The 20,878-nt window shown below is 46.9% G+C and overlaps 2 protein-coding genes across 2 annotated transcripts in view; one reads left to right on the forward strand and one right to left on the reverse strand.

Annotated features, from left to right (window-relative positions):
- Positions 1 to 20,878, forward strand: part of LOC120048907 (probable E3 ubiquitin-protein ligase MID2) — a 1,198,409-nt gene that overhangs the window by 394,336 nt on the left and 783,195 nt on the right. The gene's annotated exons all lie outside the window — the stretch shown is intronic.
- Positions 1 to 20,878, reverse strand: part of nsd1a (nuclear receptor binding SET domain protein 1a) — a gene marked incomplete at its 3' end in the record, with an annotated part of 36,243 nt that overhangs the window by 14,036 nt on the left and 1,329 nt on the right. Inside the window, exons 2-15 of the mRNA XM_038992886.1 lie at positions 20,654 to 20,795; positions 19,811 to 19,983; positions 18,934 to 19,541; positions 17,522 to 18,759; positions 16,954 to 17,424; positions 15,055 to 15,209; positions 14,764 to 14,958; positions 14,530 to 14,652; positions 14,223 to 14,346; positions 13,667 to 13,867; positions 9,352 to 9,531; positions 5,713 to 5,869; positions 2,138 to 2,343; positions 1,770 to 1,882 (exon numbers count right to left, since the gene is read on the reverse strand). Coding sequence (XP_038848814.1) covers positions 1,770 to 1,882; positions 2,138 to 2,343; positions 5,713 to 5,869; positions 9,352 to 9,531; positions 13,667 to 13,867; positions 14,223 to 14,346; positions 14,530 to 14,652; positions 14,764 to 14,958; positions 15,055 to 15,209; positions 16,954 to 17,424; positions 17,522 to 18,759; positions 18,934 to 19,541; positions 19,811 to 19,983; positions 20,654 to 20,795 — 4,086 coding nt within the window. The remainder of the gene's footprint in view (positions 1 to 1,769; positions 1,883 to 2,137; positions 2,344 to 5,712; positions 5,870 to 9,351; positions 9,532 to 13,666; positions 13,868 to 14,222; positions 14,347 to 14,529; positions 14,653 to 14,763; positions 14,959 to 15,054; positions 15,210 to 16,953; positions 17,425 to 17,521; positions 18,760 to 18,933; positions 19,542 to 19,810; positions 19,984 to 20,653; positions 20,796 to 20,878) is intronic.

The raw sequence follows: 20,878 nt of genomic DNA on the forward strand, positions 1-20,878 counted from the left end.
CTGTAGGGAGGAGGTTTAAAGGGGCAGTACCTTGATGTGTCTGTAGGGAGGAGGTTTAAAGGGGCATTACCTTGATGTGTCTGTAGGGAGGTTTAAAGGGACCGTACCTTTATGTGTCTGTAGGGAGGAGGTTTAAAGGGGCAGTACCTTAATGTGTCTGTAGGGAGGTTTAAAGGGACATTACCTTGATGTGTCTGTAGGGAGGAGGTTTAAAGGGGCAGTACCTTAATGTGTCTGTAGGGAGGTTTAAAGGGGCATTACCTTGATGTGTCTGTAGGGAGGAGGTTTAAAGGGACAGTACCTTGATGTGTCTGTAGGGAGGTTTAAAGGGACAGTACCTTAATGTGTCTGTAGGGAGGTTTAAAGGGACAGTACCTTGATGTGTCTGTAGGGAGGTTTAAAGGGACAGTACTTTGATGTGTCTGTAGGGAGGAGGTTTAAAGGGACAGTACCTTGATGTGTCTGTAGGGAGGAGGTTTAAAGGGGCAGTACCTTGATGTGTCTGTAGGGAGGTTTAAAGGGACAGTACCTTGATGTGTCTGTAGGGAGGAGGTTTAAAGGGGCAGTACCTTGATGTGTCTGTAGGGAGGAGGTTAAAAGGGGCAGTACCTTGATGTGTCTGTAGGGAGGTTTAAAGGGACAGTACCTTGACGTGTCTGTAGGGAGGTTTAAAGGGACAGTACCTTGATGTGTCTGTAGGGAGGAGGTTTAAAGGGGCAGTACCTTGATGTGTCTGTAGGGAGGAGGTTAAAAGGGGCAGTACCTTGATGTGTCTGTAGGGAGGTTTAAAGGGACAGTACCTTGACGTGTCTGTAGGGAGGTTTAAAGGGACAGTACCTTGACGTGTCTGTAGGGAGAAGGTTTAAAGGGGCAGTACCTTAATGTGTCTGTAGGGAGGAGGTTTAAAGGGGCAGTACCTTGATGTGTCTGTAGGGAGGAGGTTTAAAGGGGCATTACCTTGATGTGTCTGTAGGGAGGTTTAAAGGGACCGTACCTTTATGTGTCTGTAGGGAGGAGGTTTAAAGGGACAGTACCTTGATGTGTCTGTAGGGAGGTTTAAAGGGGCAGTACCTTAATGTGTCTGTAGGGAGGTTTAAAGGGACATTACCTTGATGTGTCTATAGGGTGGAGGATTAAAGGGGCAGTACCTTGATGTGTCTGTAGGGAGGAGGTTTAAAGGGGCAGTACCTTAATGTGTCTGTAGGGAGGTTTAAAGGGGCAGTACCTTGATGTGTCTGTAGGGAGGTTTAAAGGGACCGTACCTTTATGTGTCTGTAGGGAGGAGGTTTAAAGGGACAGTACCTTGATGTGTCTGTAGGGAGGTTTAAAGGGGCACTACCTTAATGTGTCTGTAGGGAGGAGGTTTAAAGGGGCAGTACCTTAATGTGTCTGTAGGGAGGAGGTTTAAAGGGGAATTACCTTGATGTGTTTGTAGGGAGGTTTAAAGGGTCAGTACCTTGATGTGTCTGTAGGGAGGTTTAAAGGGGCAGTACCTTGATGTGTCTGTAGGGAGGAGGTTTAAAGGGACAGTACCTTGATGTGTCTGTAGGGAGGAGGTTTAAAGGGACAGTACCTTGATGTGTCTGTAGGGAGGAGGTTTAAAGGGACAGTACCTTGATGTGTCTGTAGGGAGGAGTTTAAAGGGACCGTAGCTTTATGTGTCTGTAGGGAGGTTTAAAGGGACAGTACCTTGATGTGTCTGTAGGGAGGAGGTTTAAAGGGACAGTACCTTGATGTGTCTGTAGGGAGGAGGTTTAAAGGGACAGTACCTTGATGTGTCTGTAGGGAGGAGGTTTCTTGTCGTTCCTCCTGTCCTCCTGAAGCTGTCTCATCTCCTTCTCATCCTGAAGAGCTTTGAACCGATCAGCAGCTTCATTCAGAGCTGAGAGGAAACGGAAGTTAGCATTATCAACTAGCTAATACATCTCAAATTGCAAACTTTGAGCCCTGCCATGTGGTACCTGGAAACATCTCTATTGTTTAAGACTTGAAGAAAACATTTAGAAGGTGCCAAAATAGACAAAAAGGCATTTTAATACACTAAATAGGAAAGGTTCTTTGGTATTTCTTTCTAAAATGAAGTCTGTTGTTTGCCATATATTCTATAATAACCAGGTAAAGGAGGTTTCTTTCTAACCTTTCTTGTAGATGGCGTCACAACCCTTCCCCATCTTGTCCTTGTTGTTGGCATCTCCCTCCATGTAAGGGAAGACTCTGGCCTGATAGGTCCAGGCGTAGTCCTTAGAACCAAAGAACTGAACGGGGAACTCCCCCACCTCGTGTTTCATACGGAGGATGTTCTCTGGGACGTTCTTAGGAAGACACACCTCCGCAGGCCACCACCTGAACAAAGGAGAGGAGATACAGATGTTACATTATACACTGATTATACAAAAACATTAAGAACACCTGCTCTTTCCATGACATAGCTTTCACCTAGATTCACCTGGTCAGCCTATGCTCCCTTATTGATGTTAAATCCACTTCAAATCAGTGTAGTTGAAGAGGAGGAGACAGGTTAAAGAAGGATTTTTAAGACTTGAGACAATTGAGACATGGATTGTATATGTGTGCCATTGAGGTTGAATGGGCAAGACACAATATTTAAGTGTCTTTGAACGGGGTCTGGTAGCAGGAGCCAGGGGCACAGGGTTGTGTGAAGAACTGCAACGCTGCTGGGTTTTTCACATTTAATAGTTTCCTGTGTGTATCAAGAATGGTCCACCACCCAAAGGACATCCAGCCAACTTGACACAACCGTGTGAAAGCATTGGAGTCAACATGGACCAGCATCTAGGGCTGTGGCGGTCATGAAATTTTGTCAGCTGGTTATTGTCATGCAAAAGACTGCCGGACTCACGGTAATTTACCGCTAATTAACATAAATACGTTTAGCATCTCCAAGCCTCCAGCCTGCTGATGAGCCATTGGAACATCTACATTTAAAAAAGTAGAATAAATCCATTTAATATACACCATCACAGTAAATCCATTAATTTATTTTAGGCAGGTCTAAAGATTTCAGAAGAACAGGATATGAAATTGACGTACCCATGCCATAGGCTGTAGGCTTGTTCATGTAGCAGACAAGATATGTTTATAAGTCCCGTGCCATTATTTTACATGATATGATTTTATAGTAAGAAAAATATATAATTGAACATAGCTGAATAAAATAGGATATGTTTCCCATTCCGGTGCGAGTGCTCATATGAAGTGGCTATGTCAAACGTAACGTGATTATCTGGAACAGGCCCTATACACTAGATTTACAGTTATTTGGCAACTTTAGCTGTGAATGATACAAACCTTAGAATTTGTTAGAAATCAAAAGATATTGTCTGCATGATGCGACTATAGACTATTGACGATTTGACAAAGTCGTAAAATAAAGCTTGTGATCTGTTCCTTACCTCAGACTGCATAAGCTGTTCTCTCATCAAGTGATCATATTTTTACCCATCAGACTATTTTCTATTTAATCTCGTCTTTACTAATATGTAATATTTGTTTTTCGATTTAGAACGGCCCATTATCAAAGGGGCAGGAACAGGGGCAAGATAAAAAAATAAGTGTTGTCCACATGCACTCAAATAGCGAATGGAGGCCTTTCCCACCAGGTAGGCTACTTACTATATTTACCTCCTGCATCAACCACAGGTTGAGCAGCAGGCAGCCGCTGCTGAGTGACAGGTGATATACCTCCCAAACTCTGTATGTTATGTGCTTTCCAACCTTGTTCCTGCAGCTACCCAGTGTTTCATTTGGGAAACCAAGTGAAATCTGTTCAGGAACATCCATAGTAACATGTTTTTCACAACGAAACATATTTCACTAAACTGTTGACAGGCTCTCTCTCTCTCTCTGCGTGCTGAAGAAAGGAATGAAGGAGAGAGGGGAGGAGATGGAAACGCAAGGTGGTGAGACATTCTGTAGCTAAAGGTAATGTGTCAGCCTATTAATAAATGAAATATTACTAGGCTATTCAGAATCTAATTTCACTGTAACTGTAGGCTTAGCCGCCCAGCACAATCACTGAACCAACAGCATCGCCTAGGCCTATACGTTCTCTCCCAGTCTCATGGATAGACAGTTTGGAGCGTAGCGTAAGGTAACCAGTCCATTCAGTATGCATAATAATACCGTCTACACTCAGAGGCATTACTAGAGTATAGAAAATACCAATTATGTACCAACGACATCTTAAATAAATTTTGTTTTCTGTTTTTCTGCAATAGAGCCCCCACTCAGTTTCAACCTATTGTTGAACTTCTTCAAATATGCAGTAGGATATATATTGCATAACGGCACAATCATTATTTTAATCATTTTTTCCCCTTCTTCATCTTCAAGGTTAGTCCTATGAATATGCATCAACTCTAATATGCATATGGTTGTTTTGAATGAATCATCACCTTAGAAAGCGCTGTCCATTTAGTTGTGTTTGGCTTTGAAACAACATCCACAAGAACCATGTTGTCCCACTCAGTTTCAACCTGTTGTTGAACTGCTTTCTTCAAATTGATCAAATCACAGTGAGGTGAGTTTTAAAAGAATGATACTGTTTTGATGATCAGTGTTTGATGTGATATTATATTGTATTTGCATTGATGTCAGAGTTGTTAGAGACAATAGAGCCCTGAGTACCAGGCCATTATGACCTGATGGAGGGACAATAGAGCCCTGAGTACCAGGCCATTAGGACCTGATGGAGGGACAATAGAGCCCTGAGTACCAGGCTATTACCAACCTGATGGAGGGACAATAGAGCCCTGAGTATCAGGATATTAGGACCTGATGGAGGGACAATAGAGCCCTGAGTACATGGCCATTAGGACCTGATGGAGGGACAATAGAGCCCTGAGTACAAGGCCATTAGGACCTGATGGAGGGACAATAGAGCCCTGAGTACCAGGCCATTAGGACCTGATGGAGGGACAATAGAGCCCTGAGTACCAGGCTATTACCAACCTGATGGAGGGACAATAGAGCCCTGAGTATCAGGATATTAGGACCCGATGGAGGGACAATAGAGCCCTGAGTACCAGGCTATTACCAACCTGATGGAGGGACAATAGAGCCCTGAGTATCAGGATATTAGGACCTGATGGAGGGACAATAGAGCCCTGAGTACAAGGCCATTAGGACCTGATGGGGGGACAATAGAGCCCTGAGTATCAGGCCATTAGCAACCTGATGGAGGGACAATAGAGCCCTGAGTACAAGGCCATTAGGACCTGATGGAGGGACAATAGAGCCCTGAGTACAAGGCCATTAGGACCTGATGGAGGGACAATAGAGCCCTGAGTACAAGGCCATTAGGACCTGATGGAGGGACAATAGAGCCCTGAGTACAAGGCCATTAGCAACCTGATGATAATTAGCAATTTGAGTACTACCAACGCATGTCCAGAGCGCATAAGAGGAGATTACCGTGACTCAATGGTCATGTAGAATTTTACTGCGGTCATGACTCATGACTGCCGGTGTGTCGGCAACTCAACGTTAGGAAGATGTTCCGTATGTTTGGTATACTCAGTGTAGACGCAGATTATACACACAGATAGGGATTCTGATCAATAACAACACAACTGGCTTTCAAGGTTCTGCTCTTGAGCTACTTTTTTTATATGTTGACATGGGATTAAAGTGTCACTCAGTTGGTTCTGACCAAACACATGGATACTATTTCTACAGAACGGTGTTTCTTACTTGTATCTTCCCACTTTAACCCAGAGGATGTCCTTGAAGTGTGGTTTCTTCCCGGCCTTGCAGTCGTTGCAGAACCAGCTACCCTCAGGCATCTCGATGTTCAGACACTCTTGGTGGAAGGCAGCAGGACAAGACTCGCAACACAACAGACTGCCCCCTGCAGGGAGAAAGGAGAAGGTGCAGCTCAAACACCAAGTCAACCAGATCTGACCCAATGACCTCAGGACGGGAGGCTGAATGCTTCTTTTCACTTTATGTTTCACTTCAATCTCTTTACTCTGTGAGGAGCGTAGGTCCTCCACATATGATTTCCACCACACTCCTACTCGTATTATTACTCTACCTCTAATAACAATACCGCCACATTTGTATACGGGTTCCTTCCTCCTTGCATAATGGACTCTCTGCAACACTGACAACACTCAATCAACTAACCAATCAAGTCCTATTTATCAGGAAGGGAGCGTGTAGTAGAGGTTAATGGTTCACTGTCTCAGGCAAAACCAATGAGTTGTGGCGTTCCGCAGGGGAGCGTGCTTGGGCCTCTGCTGTTTTTATTGTATATTAACGATATGAAAGATGCTTGTTCTTGCCGTCTTTTTCTTTATGCGGATGACTTTACACTTCTGGTGTCTCACAAAAGTAAAACTATGTTGGAGAGCATACTTAGCACAGAGCTTACTAACATTAGCAAATGGCTTGGAGATAATAAGCTATCTTTGCACTTAGGGAAAACTGAAGCAATTATTTTTGGATCCAGACCTAAATTGTGTAGGTCGTCTGAAATCAGAGTGGAGTTAGGGTCAATAAAGTGCTAGGGAAGGTTAATGCCAGGATTACGTTTTTGGCTAGAAAGTCCAAGCTGCTTGATAAGGACTCCATGAAAGTGCTAGCTACTGCCCTCATTCAATGCCATTTTGACTACGCTAGTACTTCCTGGTTTGGGGGCTTATCTAAACTTATGAAGGGGAAGCTCCAGATTAGAGGTCGACCGATTATGATTTTTCAACGCCAATACCGATACCGATTATTGGGGGACCAAAAAAGCCGATACCAATTAATCGGACGATTTTTTTTGTCTATTTGTAATAATGACAATTACAACAATACTGAATGAACACTTATTTTAACTTAATATAATACATCAATAAAATCTATTTAGCCTCAAATAAATAATGAAACATGTTCAATTTGGTTTAAATAATGCAAAAACAAAGTGTTGGAGAAGAAAGTAAAAGTGCAATATGTGCCATGTAAGAACGCTAAGGTTTAAGTTCCTTGCTCAGAACATGAGAACATATGAAAGCTGGTGGTTCCTTTTAACATGAGTCTTCAATATTCCCAGGTAAGAAGTTTTAGGTTGTAGTTATTATAGGAATTATAGGACTATTTCTCTCTATACCATTTGTATTTCATTAACCTTTGACTATTGGATGTTCTTATAGGCACTTTAGTATTGCCAGTGTAACAGTATAGCTTCCATCCCTCTCCTCGCTCCTACCTGGGCTCGAACCAGGAACACATCGACAACAGCCACCCTCGAAGCAGCGTTACCCATGCAGAGCAAGGGGAACAACTACTCCAAGTCTCAGAGCGAGTGACGTTTGAAACGCTATTAGCGCGCACCCCGCTAACTAGCTAGCCATTTCACATCGGTTACACCAGCCTAACCTCGGGAGTTGATAGGCTTGAAGCACAGCAGGAAAGTGCTGTTTGAATGAATGCTTACGAGGCTGCTGCTGCCTACCACCGTTCAGTCAGACTGCTCTATCAAATCATAGACTTAGTTATAACATAATAACACACAGAAATACGAGCCGTAGGTCATTAATGTGGTCGAATCAGGAAACTATCATCTCGAAAACAAGACGTTTATTCTTTCAGTGAAATACGGAACCGTTCCGTATTTTATCTGGCATCCATAAGTGGCATCCATAAGTCTAAATATTCCTGTTACATTGCACAACCTTCAATGTTATGTCATCATTACGTAAAATTCTGGCAAATTAGGCAGCCCAAACTGTTGCATATACACTGACTGCGTGCAATGAACATAAGAGAAGTGACACAATTTCACCTGGTTAATATTGTCTGCTAACCTGGATTTCTTTTAGCTAAATATGCAGGTTTAAAATATATATACTTCTGTGTATTGATTTTTAGAAAGGCATTGATGTTTATGGTTAGGTACACGTTGGAGCAACGATACACACCGCATCGATTATATGCAACGCAGGACACGCTAGATAAACTAGTAATATCATCAACCATGTGTAGTTAACTAGTGATTATGATTGATTGATTGTTTTTTATAAGATAAGTTTAATGCTAGCTAGCAACTTACCTTGGCTTCTACTGCATTCGCGTAACAGGCAGGCTCCTCGTGGAGTGCAATGTAATCAGGTGGTTAGAGCGTTGGACTAGTTAACTGTAAGGTTGCAAGATTGAATCCCCCGAGCTGACAAGGTAAAAATCTGTCGTTCTGTCCCTGAACAAGGCAGTTAACCCCCTGTTCCTAGGCCGTCATTGAAAATAAGAATGTGTTCTTAACTGACTTGCCTAGTTAAATAAAGGTGAAATAAAGGTGTAAAAAAAAAAGTATAATAAAAAATCGGCCAAATCGGTGTCCAAAAATACCGATTTCCGATTGTTATGAAAACTTGAAATTGGCCCTAATTAATCGGACATTCCGATTAATCGGTCGACCTCTACTCCAGATAGCCCAGAATAAGCTGATCAGGGTAGTATTGAAGGTGAGTCCACATACTCACATAGGCAGGAGCTGCTTTCAGGAACTAAACTGGCTGCCTGTTGAGGCTAGGGTGTCCCAGATTAGCCTAGGTTTGGTTTACAGGAGTATTTATGGTCCTGCGCCCAGATATCTAAGTGATTACTTTCCTCGTGTTAGGGATGCACACAATCACAGCACCAGATCAGGTGTTGCTGATGTGTGCTTATACAGGTTCAGGAGTAATGCTGGGAAAGGTACTTTCTTGTATACTGGAGCCTCAGAATGGAATGAGTTGCCTCTGCCCATAAAAACAATATCCTCTCTGGACAGCTTTAAAAAATAAAGTAAAAATATGTTTGATGTCCTCTGTGCCCATATAAATAACCCCTATGATGTAACTGGAATGATGAGAGATGTTCTTCTTCTCTGTTTTAGTTTTATTATTTCACTGCCGTACTGTGTTCGATCTTGTCTAGCCATCTTGTCTCAAAAGGACCACAATGGAAAGAAGTCCCAGACTTTATTGTGTGTTATCCTCAATGATTTTATTCATGTGCATGTATGGCTTTTTCAAGTTTTATCTGTGCTTGTGTAACAGTTTAACTTTATAGACCGTCCCCTCGCCCCGACCCGGGTGCGAACCAGGGACCCTCTGCACACATCAACAATAGTCACCCACGAAGCATCGTTACCCATCGCTCCACAAAAGCCGCGGCCCTTGTAGAGCAAGGGGAACCACTACTTCAACGTCTCAGAGCAAGTGACGTCACCGATTGAAAGGCTATTAGCGAACACCACCGCTAACTAGATAGCCATTTCACATCCGTTACACTTTTTTTTTTTTTTTTTAAATGGTCGAATTAATAAACTAAACTTAAACATTAACAGCAATCCAACCAGTCACCAACCTTCTGAGCAGACAAAGCACCAGCTGACGTTGATGTGTTCATGGTTCTTGCAGTTCTTGCGGGGGATGAAGTGGTTGGGACACAGGAAGCTGTTGTTGGCCAGGACTACGCTGCCCGCCGCCATACAGTAGTCATTAGCGTGGTACGCCACAGGGCAACGCACGCAGCGGGTCAGACGACCTAGAAGAAGAACACAGGTCAAAAACAACACACACCAAGCATCTCTACAGCCATGTTAGAATCTAGGATCCCATCCCAGGCAGGCATCTCTACAGCCATGTTAGAATCTAGGATCCCATCCCAGGCAAACATCTCTACAGCCATGTTAGAATCTAGGATCCCATCCCAGGCAAGCATCTCTACAGCCATGTTAGAATCTAGGATCCCATCCCAGGCAGGCATCTCTACAGCCATGTTAGAATCTAGGATCCCATCCCAGGCAAGCATCTCTACAGCCATGTTAGAATCTAGGATCCCATCCCAGGCAAACTGATCTGCAGTAATGTTTGGAGCTAATCTTAGTCCTCCAATCACATTACAAGTTTTCACCCTACTTGATACGTTTCAATTCTACTGTAGCAATCGGTTTTCCATCCCATAATAATCCCATTCAAATCGACTCTAACCGTGTCACTGTCACGTCCTGACCATAGTGCTTATGTGTTTTGCTTGTTTTAGTGTTGGTCAGGACGTGAGCTGGGTGGGCATTCTATGTTGTGTGTCTAGTTTGTCTGTTTTTGTGTTCAGCCTAATATGGTTCTCAATCAGAGGCAGCTGTCAATCGTTGTCCCTGATTGAGAATCATATATAGGTGGCTTGTTTTGTGTTGGGATTTTGTGGGTGGTTGTTTCCTGTCTCTGTGTTTTGTCTGCACCAGCTAGGACTGTTTCGGTTTGCCACATTTTGTTGTTTTGTATTGTTGTAGTGTTCACAGTTCGTTAAATTAAATATGTTGAGCACTGGCTACGCTGCGTGTTGGTCTGATCTCTGTTACACCCCCTCTTCTCGTGAAGAGAGGGAAGGCTGCCGTTACAGAAGCACCCACCAATCTCGGACCAAGCAGCGTAGCAACGGGCAGCAGCGGCTGCAGCAGCAGCAGCGGGACCAGGAGAAATGGACTTGGGAGGACGTATTGGACGGAAAGGGTTGCTACACATGGGAGGAGATCCTGGCTGGTAAGGATCGCCTTCCATGGGAACAGGTGGAGGCAGCTAGGAGAGCAGAAGCAGCAGAGAAGGGGAACCGGTGTTATGAGGGAACACGGCTGGCCAGGAAGCCCGAGAAGAAATCCCAAACATTTCTTGGGGGGGGGGGGGCTAAAGGGTAGTGTGGCGAAGTCAGGTAGGAGACCTGCGCCCACTTCCCATGCTTACCGTGGAGAGCGGGAGTACGGGCAGACACCGTGTTATGCGGAAGAGCGCACGGTGTCTCCTGTACGTGTGCATAGCCCGGTGCGGGTTATTCCACCTCCCCGCACTGGCCGGGCTAGATTGAGCATTGAGCCAAGTGCCATGAAGCCGGCTCTACATATCTGGCCTCCAGTACGTCTCCTCGGGCCGGTGTACATGGCACCAGCCTTACGCATGGTGTCCCCGGTTCGCCAACACAGCCCAGTGCGGGTTATTCCACCTCCCCGCACTGGACGGGCTACGGGGAGCATTCAACCAGGTAAGGTTGGGCAGGCTCGGTGCTCAAGGGAGCCAGTATGCCTGCACGGTCCGGTATATCCGGCGCCACCTTCCCGCCCCAGCCCAGTACCACCAGTGCCTACACCACGCACCAAGCCTCCTGTGCGTCTCCAGAGCCCTGTACGCACTGTTCCTTCTCTCCGCACTCGCCCTGAGGTGCGTGCCCTCAGCCCGGTACCACCAGTTCCGGTACCACGCACCAGGCCTATAGTGCGCCTCGAGAGTCCAGTGTGCCCTGTTCCTGCTCCCCGCACTAGCCTTGAGGTGCGTGTCTCCAGTCCGGTACCACCAGTTCCGGCACCACGCACCAGGCCTACTGTGCTCTTCAGCAGGTCAGAGTCGGCCGTCTGCCCAACACCGCCTGCACTGCTCGTCTGCCTAGCGCCATCTGCACTGCCTGCCTGCCCAGCGCCGTCTGAGCTGCCTGCCTGCCCAGCGCCATCTGAGCCATCCGTCTGCCCAGCGCCATCTGAGCCATCCGTCTGCCCAGCGCCATCTGAGCCATCCGTCTGCCCAGCGCAATCTGAGCCGCCCGTCTGTCCCGAGCCGTTAGAGCCGTCCGTCAGTCAGGAGCCGCTAGAGCCGTCCGTCAGTCAGGAGCCGCCAGAGCCGCCAGCCAGTCAGGAGCCGCCAGAGCCGCCAGCCAGTCAGGAGCCGCCAGAGCCGCCAGCCAGTCAGGAGCCGCCAGAGCCGCCAGCCAGTCAGGAGCCGCCAGAGCCGCCAGCCAGTCAGGAGCCGCCAGAGCCGCCTGCCAGTCATGAGCTGCCTTCCAGTCATGAGCTGCCTTCCAGTCATGAGCTGCCCTCCAGTCATGAGCTGCCCTCTAGTCATGAGCTGCCCTCCAGTCATGAGCTGCCCGTCAGTCATGAGCTGCCTTCCAGTCATGAGCTGCCTTCCAGTCATGAGCTGCCTTCCAGTCATGAGCTGCCCTCCAGTCATGAGCTGCACGCCAGTCATGAGCTGCCCGCCAGTCATGAGCTGCCCGCCAGTCATGAGCTGCCCGCCAGTCATGAGCTGCCTTCCAGTCATGAGCTGCCCTCCAGCCCGGAGCTGCCACTCAGCCCGGAGCTGCCCTTCTGTCCTGAGCTACCTCTCTGTCCTGAGCTACCTCTCTGTCCTGAGCTACCTCTCTGTCCTGAGCTACCTCTCTGTCCTGAGCTGTCTCCTAAATCATGTGGGGGCCTTGGGGAGGATTCCTAGGCCAAGGTCGGGGGCGAGGGTCGCCACTCAAAGGACGCTAAGGAGGGGGACAAAGACAGTGGTGGAGTGGTGTCCTCGTCCTGCGCCGGAGCCGCCACCGCGGACAGATGCCCACCCAGACCCTCCCCTTGAGTTTTAGGGGTGCGTTCGGAGTCCGCACCTCAGGAGGGGGGTACTGTCACGTCCTGACCATAGTGCTTATGTGTTTTGCTTGTTTTAGTGTTGGTCAGGACGTGAGCTGGGTGGGAATTCTATGTTGTGTGTCTAGTTTGTCTGTTTCTGTGTTCAGCCTAATATGGTTCTCAATCAGAGGCAGCTGTCAATCGTTGTCCCTGATTGAGAATCATATATAGGTGGCTTGTTTTGTGTTGGGATTTTGTGGGTGGTTGTTTCCTGTCTCTGTGTTTTGTCTGCACCAGCTAGGACTGTTTCGGTTTGCCACATTTTGTTGTTTTGTATTGTTGTAGTGTTCACAGTTCGTTAAATTAAATATGTTGAGCACTGGCTACGCTGCGTGTTGGTCTGATCTCTGTTACACCCCCTCTTCTCGTGAAGAGAGGGAAGGCTGCCGTTACAGTCACTTCCAATTGTAAACAGAACCTACAGTGAAGATCTATTTCTACTCTGTCCAGGGGTGAAAGTAACACGGTACGGTACATGAGCCTATCATAATAATTCAAACAAAATGTCCAGAAAAATGTAGGCCTTCATACCACTATTTTATCATTATTATATGTCAGAGGCATGAACAATTAGCGAATGGACTTGAAAACAGGTGGTTTAGCCTACGCTCCAAAAATGCAACGTGGTTCGACGAGAACACGGACATTTTGTCAAGGCAGAAATAAGTTGCTGATACCGCGCCACGAGCGGACAGCAGCGGACACATAAAATCTGGCCTAATGACAATCGCCAAAATGTCATTACCCTTTTTGGTGTAACATTCACCACTATTTGGAGGCTGGAAATACTGAACGTTCAGAGAGGATGAACGGGCAGCCTCATAAAGGAGACCTTTGAAGTGATTGTTTGACAATCAGATGAACCCTGATGAAGACAGCTTGTCTTGTCGAAACGTTGGACATAACATATTTTTGCATCTGAGCTCCTAGAGCGTGCGGCTCTCCTTTATCTGTTAAGTGTTCCACTCCACTAGTCAGGACCTCGCCTAAATAGGTGTGCGTTTCTTTCGCCTCTTGACAATCAGATGAAAACATCATGACTGGTTGTGTTTATGCCACAATAAAAGGTCATACATTATAAAAGTTAAATGACAAATCTTTACGACTAGACCCACAGAGATCCTATTGAGTTAATAGTGCACAAATGTTGGTGCATGCATGCACATATAGACGGTCTCGTACCAGGAAGAAATTCATTTTACTTTACCCCTGGTTCTATCAAAGCAGAGTGGAACTGGAACCTACTTTTGGAAGTGCAGGGGTTGAGGGGGTTGGTGATGTGGCAGGACAGACAGACGTGGAGGGAGCAGCGAACCCCTTTATTCTGGGGCTGGGTGGGTGTGTGTTTCAGGATACACTCGTTGTGATAGAACTTCCCACATACAGGCACCATGCACCTTTTCACACCGTCGCCAGACTTCTTACACACAAAGCATGTGTGGATCCCTGCAATGGAAAAGATACAATCTTAGCTTTGTGATACACCAAAGCAGCTTACATACATTGTGGGTATAGATACAGAATACCTCTGTCAGATGCAGAGATATGGTCTGTGAGCATGGCAGTATCACTGTACAGGTGTAAGAACTCAGTAACACAGTGTTAAGTCAAGGTGAATGTGTGTATAGGTGAGGCTGCACCAGGTGTATATGGCTCCTGTATGGTGCCAGGTAGCCTAGCAACCGAAAGGTGAAACATCTGTGCCCTTGAGCAAGGCATTCAACCCTAATTGCTTGGATAAGAGCATCTGCTAAATGACTCAAATGTAAGTGTACAGACAGGTGTATAGGTAGAGACTCACCTATAGTGCATTCACTACAGATAAACTTCCCTCTGGGGGCTTCTGATAGGCCGATACACTGCAGGTGGAACGCCCCACAGCACTGGCCCTCACACAGCAGCAGCTCACCTGTCCTCTCACACACCTGCAAGACACACACACAGATATTTTGTGTTACGATACTCTCAAATCTCATTCATCACTCGGCTATTGGGAACGTCTATTTCTAAACTAATGTGAGAAAGCCTGGAAATCAAGGTTAGAGCTATTTTGACTGTTCCTGCCTCTACAAAATAGAAAGGTTGTGGCATGTTGTTGGTTGACCTACCTGACAGACATTCTCCTTCATGGACGCAGCTCCTCCTTTCTCTCCTGTGTTCCTCTTAGTGCTGGAGACCAGGGACCCTTCGCCAGGTAGGGAGAAACTGTCATTCAGACCAGGAGAGAACACCTGGAGGAGAGGAGAGGTTTTAATACACATTCTTACATGAGTTATTACACAGCATATTGGTTAAGGTGTGGGGACTTCGCATCCTGTTTTACAGTACTGGTACAATTATACCTCAGGTTTGGGTGATCTCTCTCCGTTGGTGTGGCTCTCTCCTCCCACCCCAGGACTGATCTTCTCGGTCTCTTCCTTGGGGGTGAGGAGCACAGTAGGGCTAGAGGGCCGGGCAGGGGAGGATGCCTGCAGAGAAACCATGCTCTCTGGAGTTGTCACGCTGGATACAGGCACTTCTTTCTTCACAGACTTAACCTGTCATAGAAATGAGATAATTAGATCTGTTTCAGAGGGGTACTGTAGCAGTATAGTTGTGTTAATATGGCTGTTGATTAGTTCATTAAGCCTTACCTGAGTGTCCCTGACTTCTGTCTTCTCCTCTGTCTGTCCACTCTGCTTCTTCAACTCCTTCTTCTTTGGAGGACTGAGTGACACTTCTTCTATGGTGCATTCCAGGACCTTGTGAGATGGCTTCCTTGGCCTCTTCCTCTCCAGGGATACTGGGGCTGGGGATTGAACAGACATTTAAATACCACAAATCTACTGTATATGAAAATATTAGGATTTTTTTCATTATCATAACTACTTTACCAAAATATCTACTTTCCCTACAGAACAACAGTACTCTCCCAATGGAACTACTTTGCCAATGGAACTACTTTGCCAATGAAACTACTCTCCCAATGGAACTACTTGCCAATGGAACTACTCTCCCAATGGAACTACTTTGCCAATGGAACTACTTTGCCAATGAAACTACTCTCCCAATGGAACTACTTTGCCAATGGAACTACTTTGCCAATGAAACTACTCTCCCAATGGAACTACTTTGCCAATGGAACTACTTTGCCAATGGAACTACTCTCCCAATGGAACTACTTTCCCAATGGAACTACTTTGCCAATGGAACTACTCTCCCAATGGAACTGCTTTCCCAATGGAACTACTTTGCCAATGGAACTACTCTCCCAATGGAACTACTCTCCCAATGGAACTACTTTGCCAATGGAACTACTCTCCCAATGGAACTACTTTGCCAATGAAACTACTCTCCCAATGGAACTACTTTGCCAATGGAACTACTTTGCCAATGGAACTACTTTGCCAATGAAACTACTCTCCCAATGGAACTACTTGCCAATGGAACTACTCTCCCAATGGAACTACTTTGCCAATGGAACTACTCTCCTATGGAACTACTCTCCCAATGGAACTACTTTCCCAATGGAACTACTTTGCCAATGGAACTACTCTCCCAATGGAACTACTCTCCCTATGGAACTACTTTCCCAATGGAACTACTCTCCCAATGGAACTACTCTCCCAATGGAACTACTCTCCAATGGAACTACTTTCCCTATGGAACTGCTTTCCCAATGGAACTACTTTCCCAATGGAACTACTCTCCCTATGGAACTACTCTCCCAATGGAACTACTCTCCTATGGAACTGCTTTCCCAATGGAACTACTCTCCTATGGAACTACTCTCCCAATGGAACTACTCTCCCAATGGAACTGCTTTCCCAATGGAACTACTTTCCCAATGGAACTACTTTCCCAAATGGAACTACTTTCCCTATGGAACTGCTTTCCCAATGGAACTACTTTCCCAATGGAACTACTCTCCCAATGGAACTACTCTCCCTATGGAACTACTCTCCCAATGGAACGACTTTCCCTATGGAACTGCTTTCCCAATGGAACTACTTTCCCAATGGAACTACTCTCCCTATGGAACTAATCTCCAAATGGAATGACTTTCCCAATGGAATGACTTTCCCAATGGAACTACTCTCCCAATGGAACGACTTTCCCAATGGAACTACTTTCCCAATGGAACTACTCTCCCTATGGAACTGCTTTCCCAATGGAACTACTCTCCCAATGGAACTACTTTCCCTATGGAACTGCTTTCCCAATGGAACTACTTTCTCAATGGAACTACTTTCCCTATGGAACTACTCTCCCAATGGAACTACTCTCCCAATGGAACTACTCTCCCTATGGAACTACTCTCCCTATGGAACTACTCTCCCTATGGAACTACTTTCCCAATAGAATATATCTGCCTCTTGTATTACATAAGACAGCATTGCCGTATGAGAGACGTTTTTGGAGATGTTGCTTACCAGAGGGCAGAGGAGGGTTTGTACCATCTGATGATGATGATTCAGTAGAGAAAGAGGTCACTGCTGAGGGTTGTTTGGATAATGATTTTATAACACGGTGGAGGAGATCTTGAGACAGACTCTGTTTCAGCCCTGCTAGGGCATTGGTGCTGGCTAGCTCTCCAGAGTTAGGGTCAGGGGTGGTGATGGTTGGCTCTCCAGAGGTAGAGCCAAGGGTGGTGATGGCTGGCTCCCCAAAGGTAGAGCCAGAGGTGGTGATAGCTGGCTCCCCAGAGGTAGGGCCAGGGGTGGGGCTGGCTGGCTCCCCAGAGGTAGGGCCAGGGGTGGGGCTGGCTGGCTCCCCAGAGGTAGGGCCAGGGGTGGGGCTGGCTGGCTCCCCAGAGGTAGGGCCAGGGGTGGGGGTGGAGGTGGGGCTGGGGGTAGAGGTGTATGTTAGCAGGGCTGGGCCTGGAACTGTGGAAGGGCTCAGCGGAGTTTTGGAAGATTCCAGAGGTTTCTTCAGTTTTTTCTTCGGGGAGAAGAATTGTTCCTCCTCTGTGGATTCCAGCAGTCTTTTGCTGGGTTTCCTCAGCCGTTTGTTTTCAGAATGTGCTGTGGGAACAAATAATCAATCAACCAAATCAATCTCTAAAGATAAAAAGCTAACTGTTGACATAAAACACGGCTGGTACTGAAAGCCATGTCTTACCTGATGTGTCATCTTGCTTCTCCATCCCCAGGTTCAGATCATGGGACGTGAAGGGGTCTGGTGCCCCTCCCTGGCCGTCTCTGTAGATCCCATTCACCTCCACAGGCCCCTGCGGTGAGGCCACCCCACCCAGTGCATCTGCATCCTTCCCTGGCTTCACCGGCCCCTGCTGCGCAAACGTCTGCCAGCGCTTCTTAGGGGCCACTTTGGTACCCGGGCTCTTGTCGAGGTAGGATGAGGAGTCAACAGCGGAGGGGACAGGAGGAAGAGGAGGGCCGAGGCCAGGCTCAGCCAGGTCAGCGTGCCCAGAGACAAACTCCCTCCCCCAGGCTAGGTCGGCCATCTCGGGAGAGAGACCAGCGATGGTGGCCCGGAGTTTGGCTGGAGGCCTCGGCTTCCTCCGCTGCTGCTTCTCCACTGCGTTCGCCACCATCTGAGCCAGCACTGTTTTCCCTTCAAGTTTGTACGTTTCGTTTTTATTGATGGGTTTATTTTTAGACTTGGGTTTGGCCGGTGTTCTCTTGGTTGTTGGCGAGCTCGCATGCTGGCCGTTTTGGATTTTGGTCCCCGCCGGCATCCAGTCCCCGCCAGCAGGAGCGTTAAGGGGGTCGTCTGGTGGTTGGGCGGTGGGTATGACCATGGGTTCTTCCTTGATGAGGTCTGGCGAGGGAGGCATGGTCAGGGGCTTGCCCTCTTTCTCCCTGGTATCATGCATGTCCTTCAGGAGCATCAGGAAAGTACTGAACTTGTAATTAGGCTCAGGTTTAAAATTAGTGTTAGAGTCCCCGGAGTCGCTCTCCTCCTTCACTAAGGATTTGAATGACAGCTCCTTGATATCTTGGAAAGCGTCCATGGGAGAGAGAGAGGAGGTGGGGGAAGAACAGGAGGATATGTCTGAGACAATGTTCTCTTCCTTGACCTTAATAGGGGGTATGACAGGCTTACTGGACCCTGGAGTCACATCTTCAGAGTTTTTCCACGAGCCGTTGTGGAGGCGCTTCCAATCAGACTTGGACTGTTTTTTAGGAGAGCTGTGACTAGCAGAGGATCTGGCTTTGTCTGGTGAAGAATCCCTGCTAGTAGACGACTCTGCTCTGATCTGAACGTTATCGCTCACATCATCATCATCAGAAGAATGCACATTAAGCCTATCGTCTCTCAAGTTTTGGCTTGAGGCCAGCAGAGCCTCTTTGAGTTCTGTCTCCTTCTCTGCTTTCAGGGCCCTGGTCATCAGACGTCTGCTGGCAGGGAGATGCAGAGAGTGCTTATCATGATCATTTTTATTTGTCAGTTCAGAAGAGCTGCCCAACTTCTGTTTTGACTGTAAAACATTTGTGTTTTTTGTAGTTCTGTAATTTAAAAGAGATTTTTTTGCTAAAATCCTTGGGGATGAGGATATAGGAACTTCATGCCTAGGAACCACCATGCCCACACGCCTGTCTTTGGCCTTTTCAGGAGAAGTCTTGCCCCCTTTCTCTGCCTCCTCTTTTGAGGGTTCAGATGGTTTCTCTGTGTCTTCTTTAGCAGGTTTCTCAGACCGTTTGGGACGCACAATGGTTGGTACAGAATCCAGGTCTGCGTATGGAGAGTCCTTGGGATCTTCTTTTTTCCGTGGATCAGCTGCGGCAGCAGGCATTTGGTTGGCCAGGTCTAGGATGCTTAGTGACTCTGTGGGACTTCCAGCTATATGACCAAAGATCTCCGCCAGACCCTTCCTCTTCTTCTTCTTCTTCTGGCAGGGTTTCTTTTTGCTGCTACTGTCGTTCGCTACGGTCAGGTTGGGAGCAGGGGGATGTTTGTTTCTGTTGGGGGTAGGGCTGAGGGAGGGGGGTGCAGTGAGGTTAAAGGAGGAACAAGAGGGGGCCTCGGATGTTTTTTCATCAGGCAGTGGGGAGGACACCCGCTCTTCACCGTTAAAGGCCATGGAAGAAGAGACAGCAGTATTCTTCAGCAGGTCAGGTAGGAGAAACTCAGCTTCCAGCACACTGACTTTCCACGACTCCAACAGACGCTTGGGTATCTACAGGGGAGAGAAGACAAACATCAGGACAAAAGTGGCCAACTGTCAAAGATGTCCTTATTTCTAAACTATATGGAGTTGTTGTCATTGTGGAATAGATAGTATGAGTATAATCTTCAAGATATTTTTTGTGAGACACGCAATGAAACTATTCTGCACCTTTATAACGACAAAAGCGATTTGTGACTTTAAACATATCTCTACTAACAGCAACACACAATGCGATCTAAATGAAAAGCAACAGGAGTTGACAGTCTGTGGTCAGTTACTGTGTATTTGTAGTCCTTTTCCCTCTGTTTCCCTCTCCGTCTCAGCACAGGCAGGTCTGTGAACTGCTCTCCTCCTGTGAAGGGGTAGGTAACTTTCCCAGGTACCCAGGCATGGTCTGCCATCTCCGCCACAGTCTCCACGTAATACATACGACAAGGACGACGACTGGGGACTGGAACAACAGAAAACACAACGGACAACTTGTTTTAACATGGATACAAAATGTTATAGGAGAAACTCAAAAGCGTTTAAATGTTTGTCATTACACAAAGACAAACTGAGCTGATACATTGAGTTGAAGTAGTTTATAGATAACTGTCGGAGGATGCCCCCATACTATATGCCCTTATATACCACAAACTATGTCAACTTTGGAGTGATTGTGGACAACACATTTTAGATCCAGGTGGTTATTTCTTCTCTCTAGCTGTTATATCCCCCACAGAACCAAGAGGAGAGCTTCACTTCCTTCCCCCACAGAACCAAGAGGAGAGCTTCACTTCCTTCCCCCACAGAACCAAGAGGAGAGCTTCACTTCCTTCCCCCACAGAACCAAGAGGAGAGCTTCACTTCCTTCCCCCACAGAACCAAGAGGAGAGCTTCACTTCCTTCCCCCACAGAACCCAGAGGAGAGCTTCACTTCCTTCCCCCACAGAACCCAGAGGAGAGCTTCCCTTCCTTCCCCCATAGAACCCAGAGGACAGCTTCCCTTCCTTCCCCCATAGAACCCAGAGGAGAGCTTCCCTTCCTTCCCACTTTTAATCAATGCTTCATGCCCTGACATAATAATACACCCATCCTGTGATACGTTTAGATCCAACACCAATAATACAACTTCCCACCTTTCATGCGTGTGTGTATCCCCTCCAGTGGATTTATGGTAACTCTACAGGGCCACCAGGGGCGGCGGTTGAACTTGGCCCAGACCAGATCTCCCTCCAAGTACTGCACTGCTGGGAGGGGCTTCTTCTTTGGGCTGTTGGGCTGAACAAAAAAATAAACAAAGGACTTATTACACATTTACAATTGGCTCATTCATCCCCCTCCTCTCCCCTGTAACTATTCCC

The sequence above is a fragment of the Salvelinus namaycush genome, chromosome 5, assembly GCF_016432855.1.
Source record: "Salvelinus namaycush isolate Seneca chromosome 5, SaNama_1.0, whole genome shotgun sequence".
In the NCBI taxonomy this organism is placed as follows: Eukaryota; Metazoa; Chordata; class Actinopteri; order Salmoniformes; family Salmonidae; genus Salvelinus; species Salvelinus namaycush.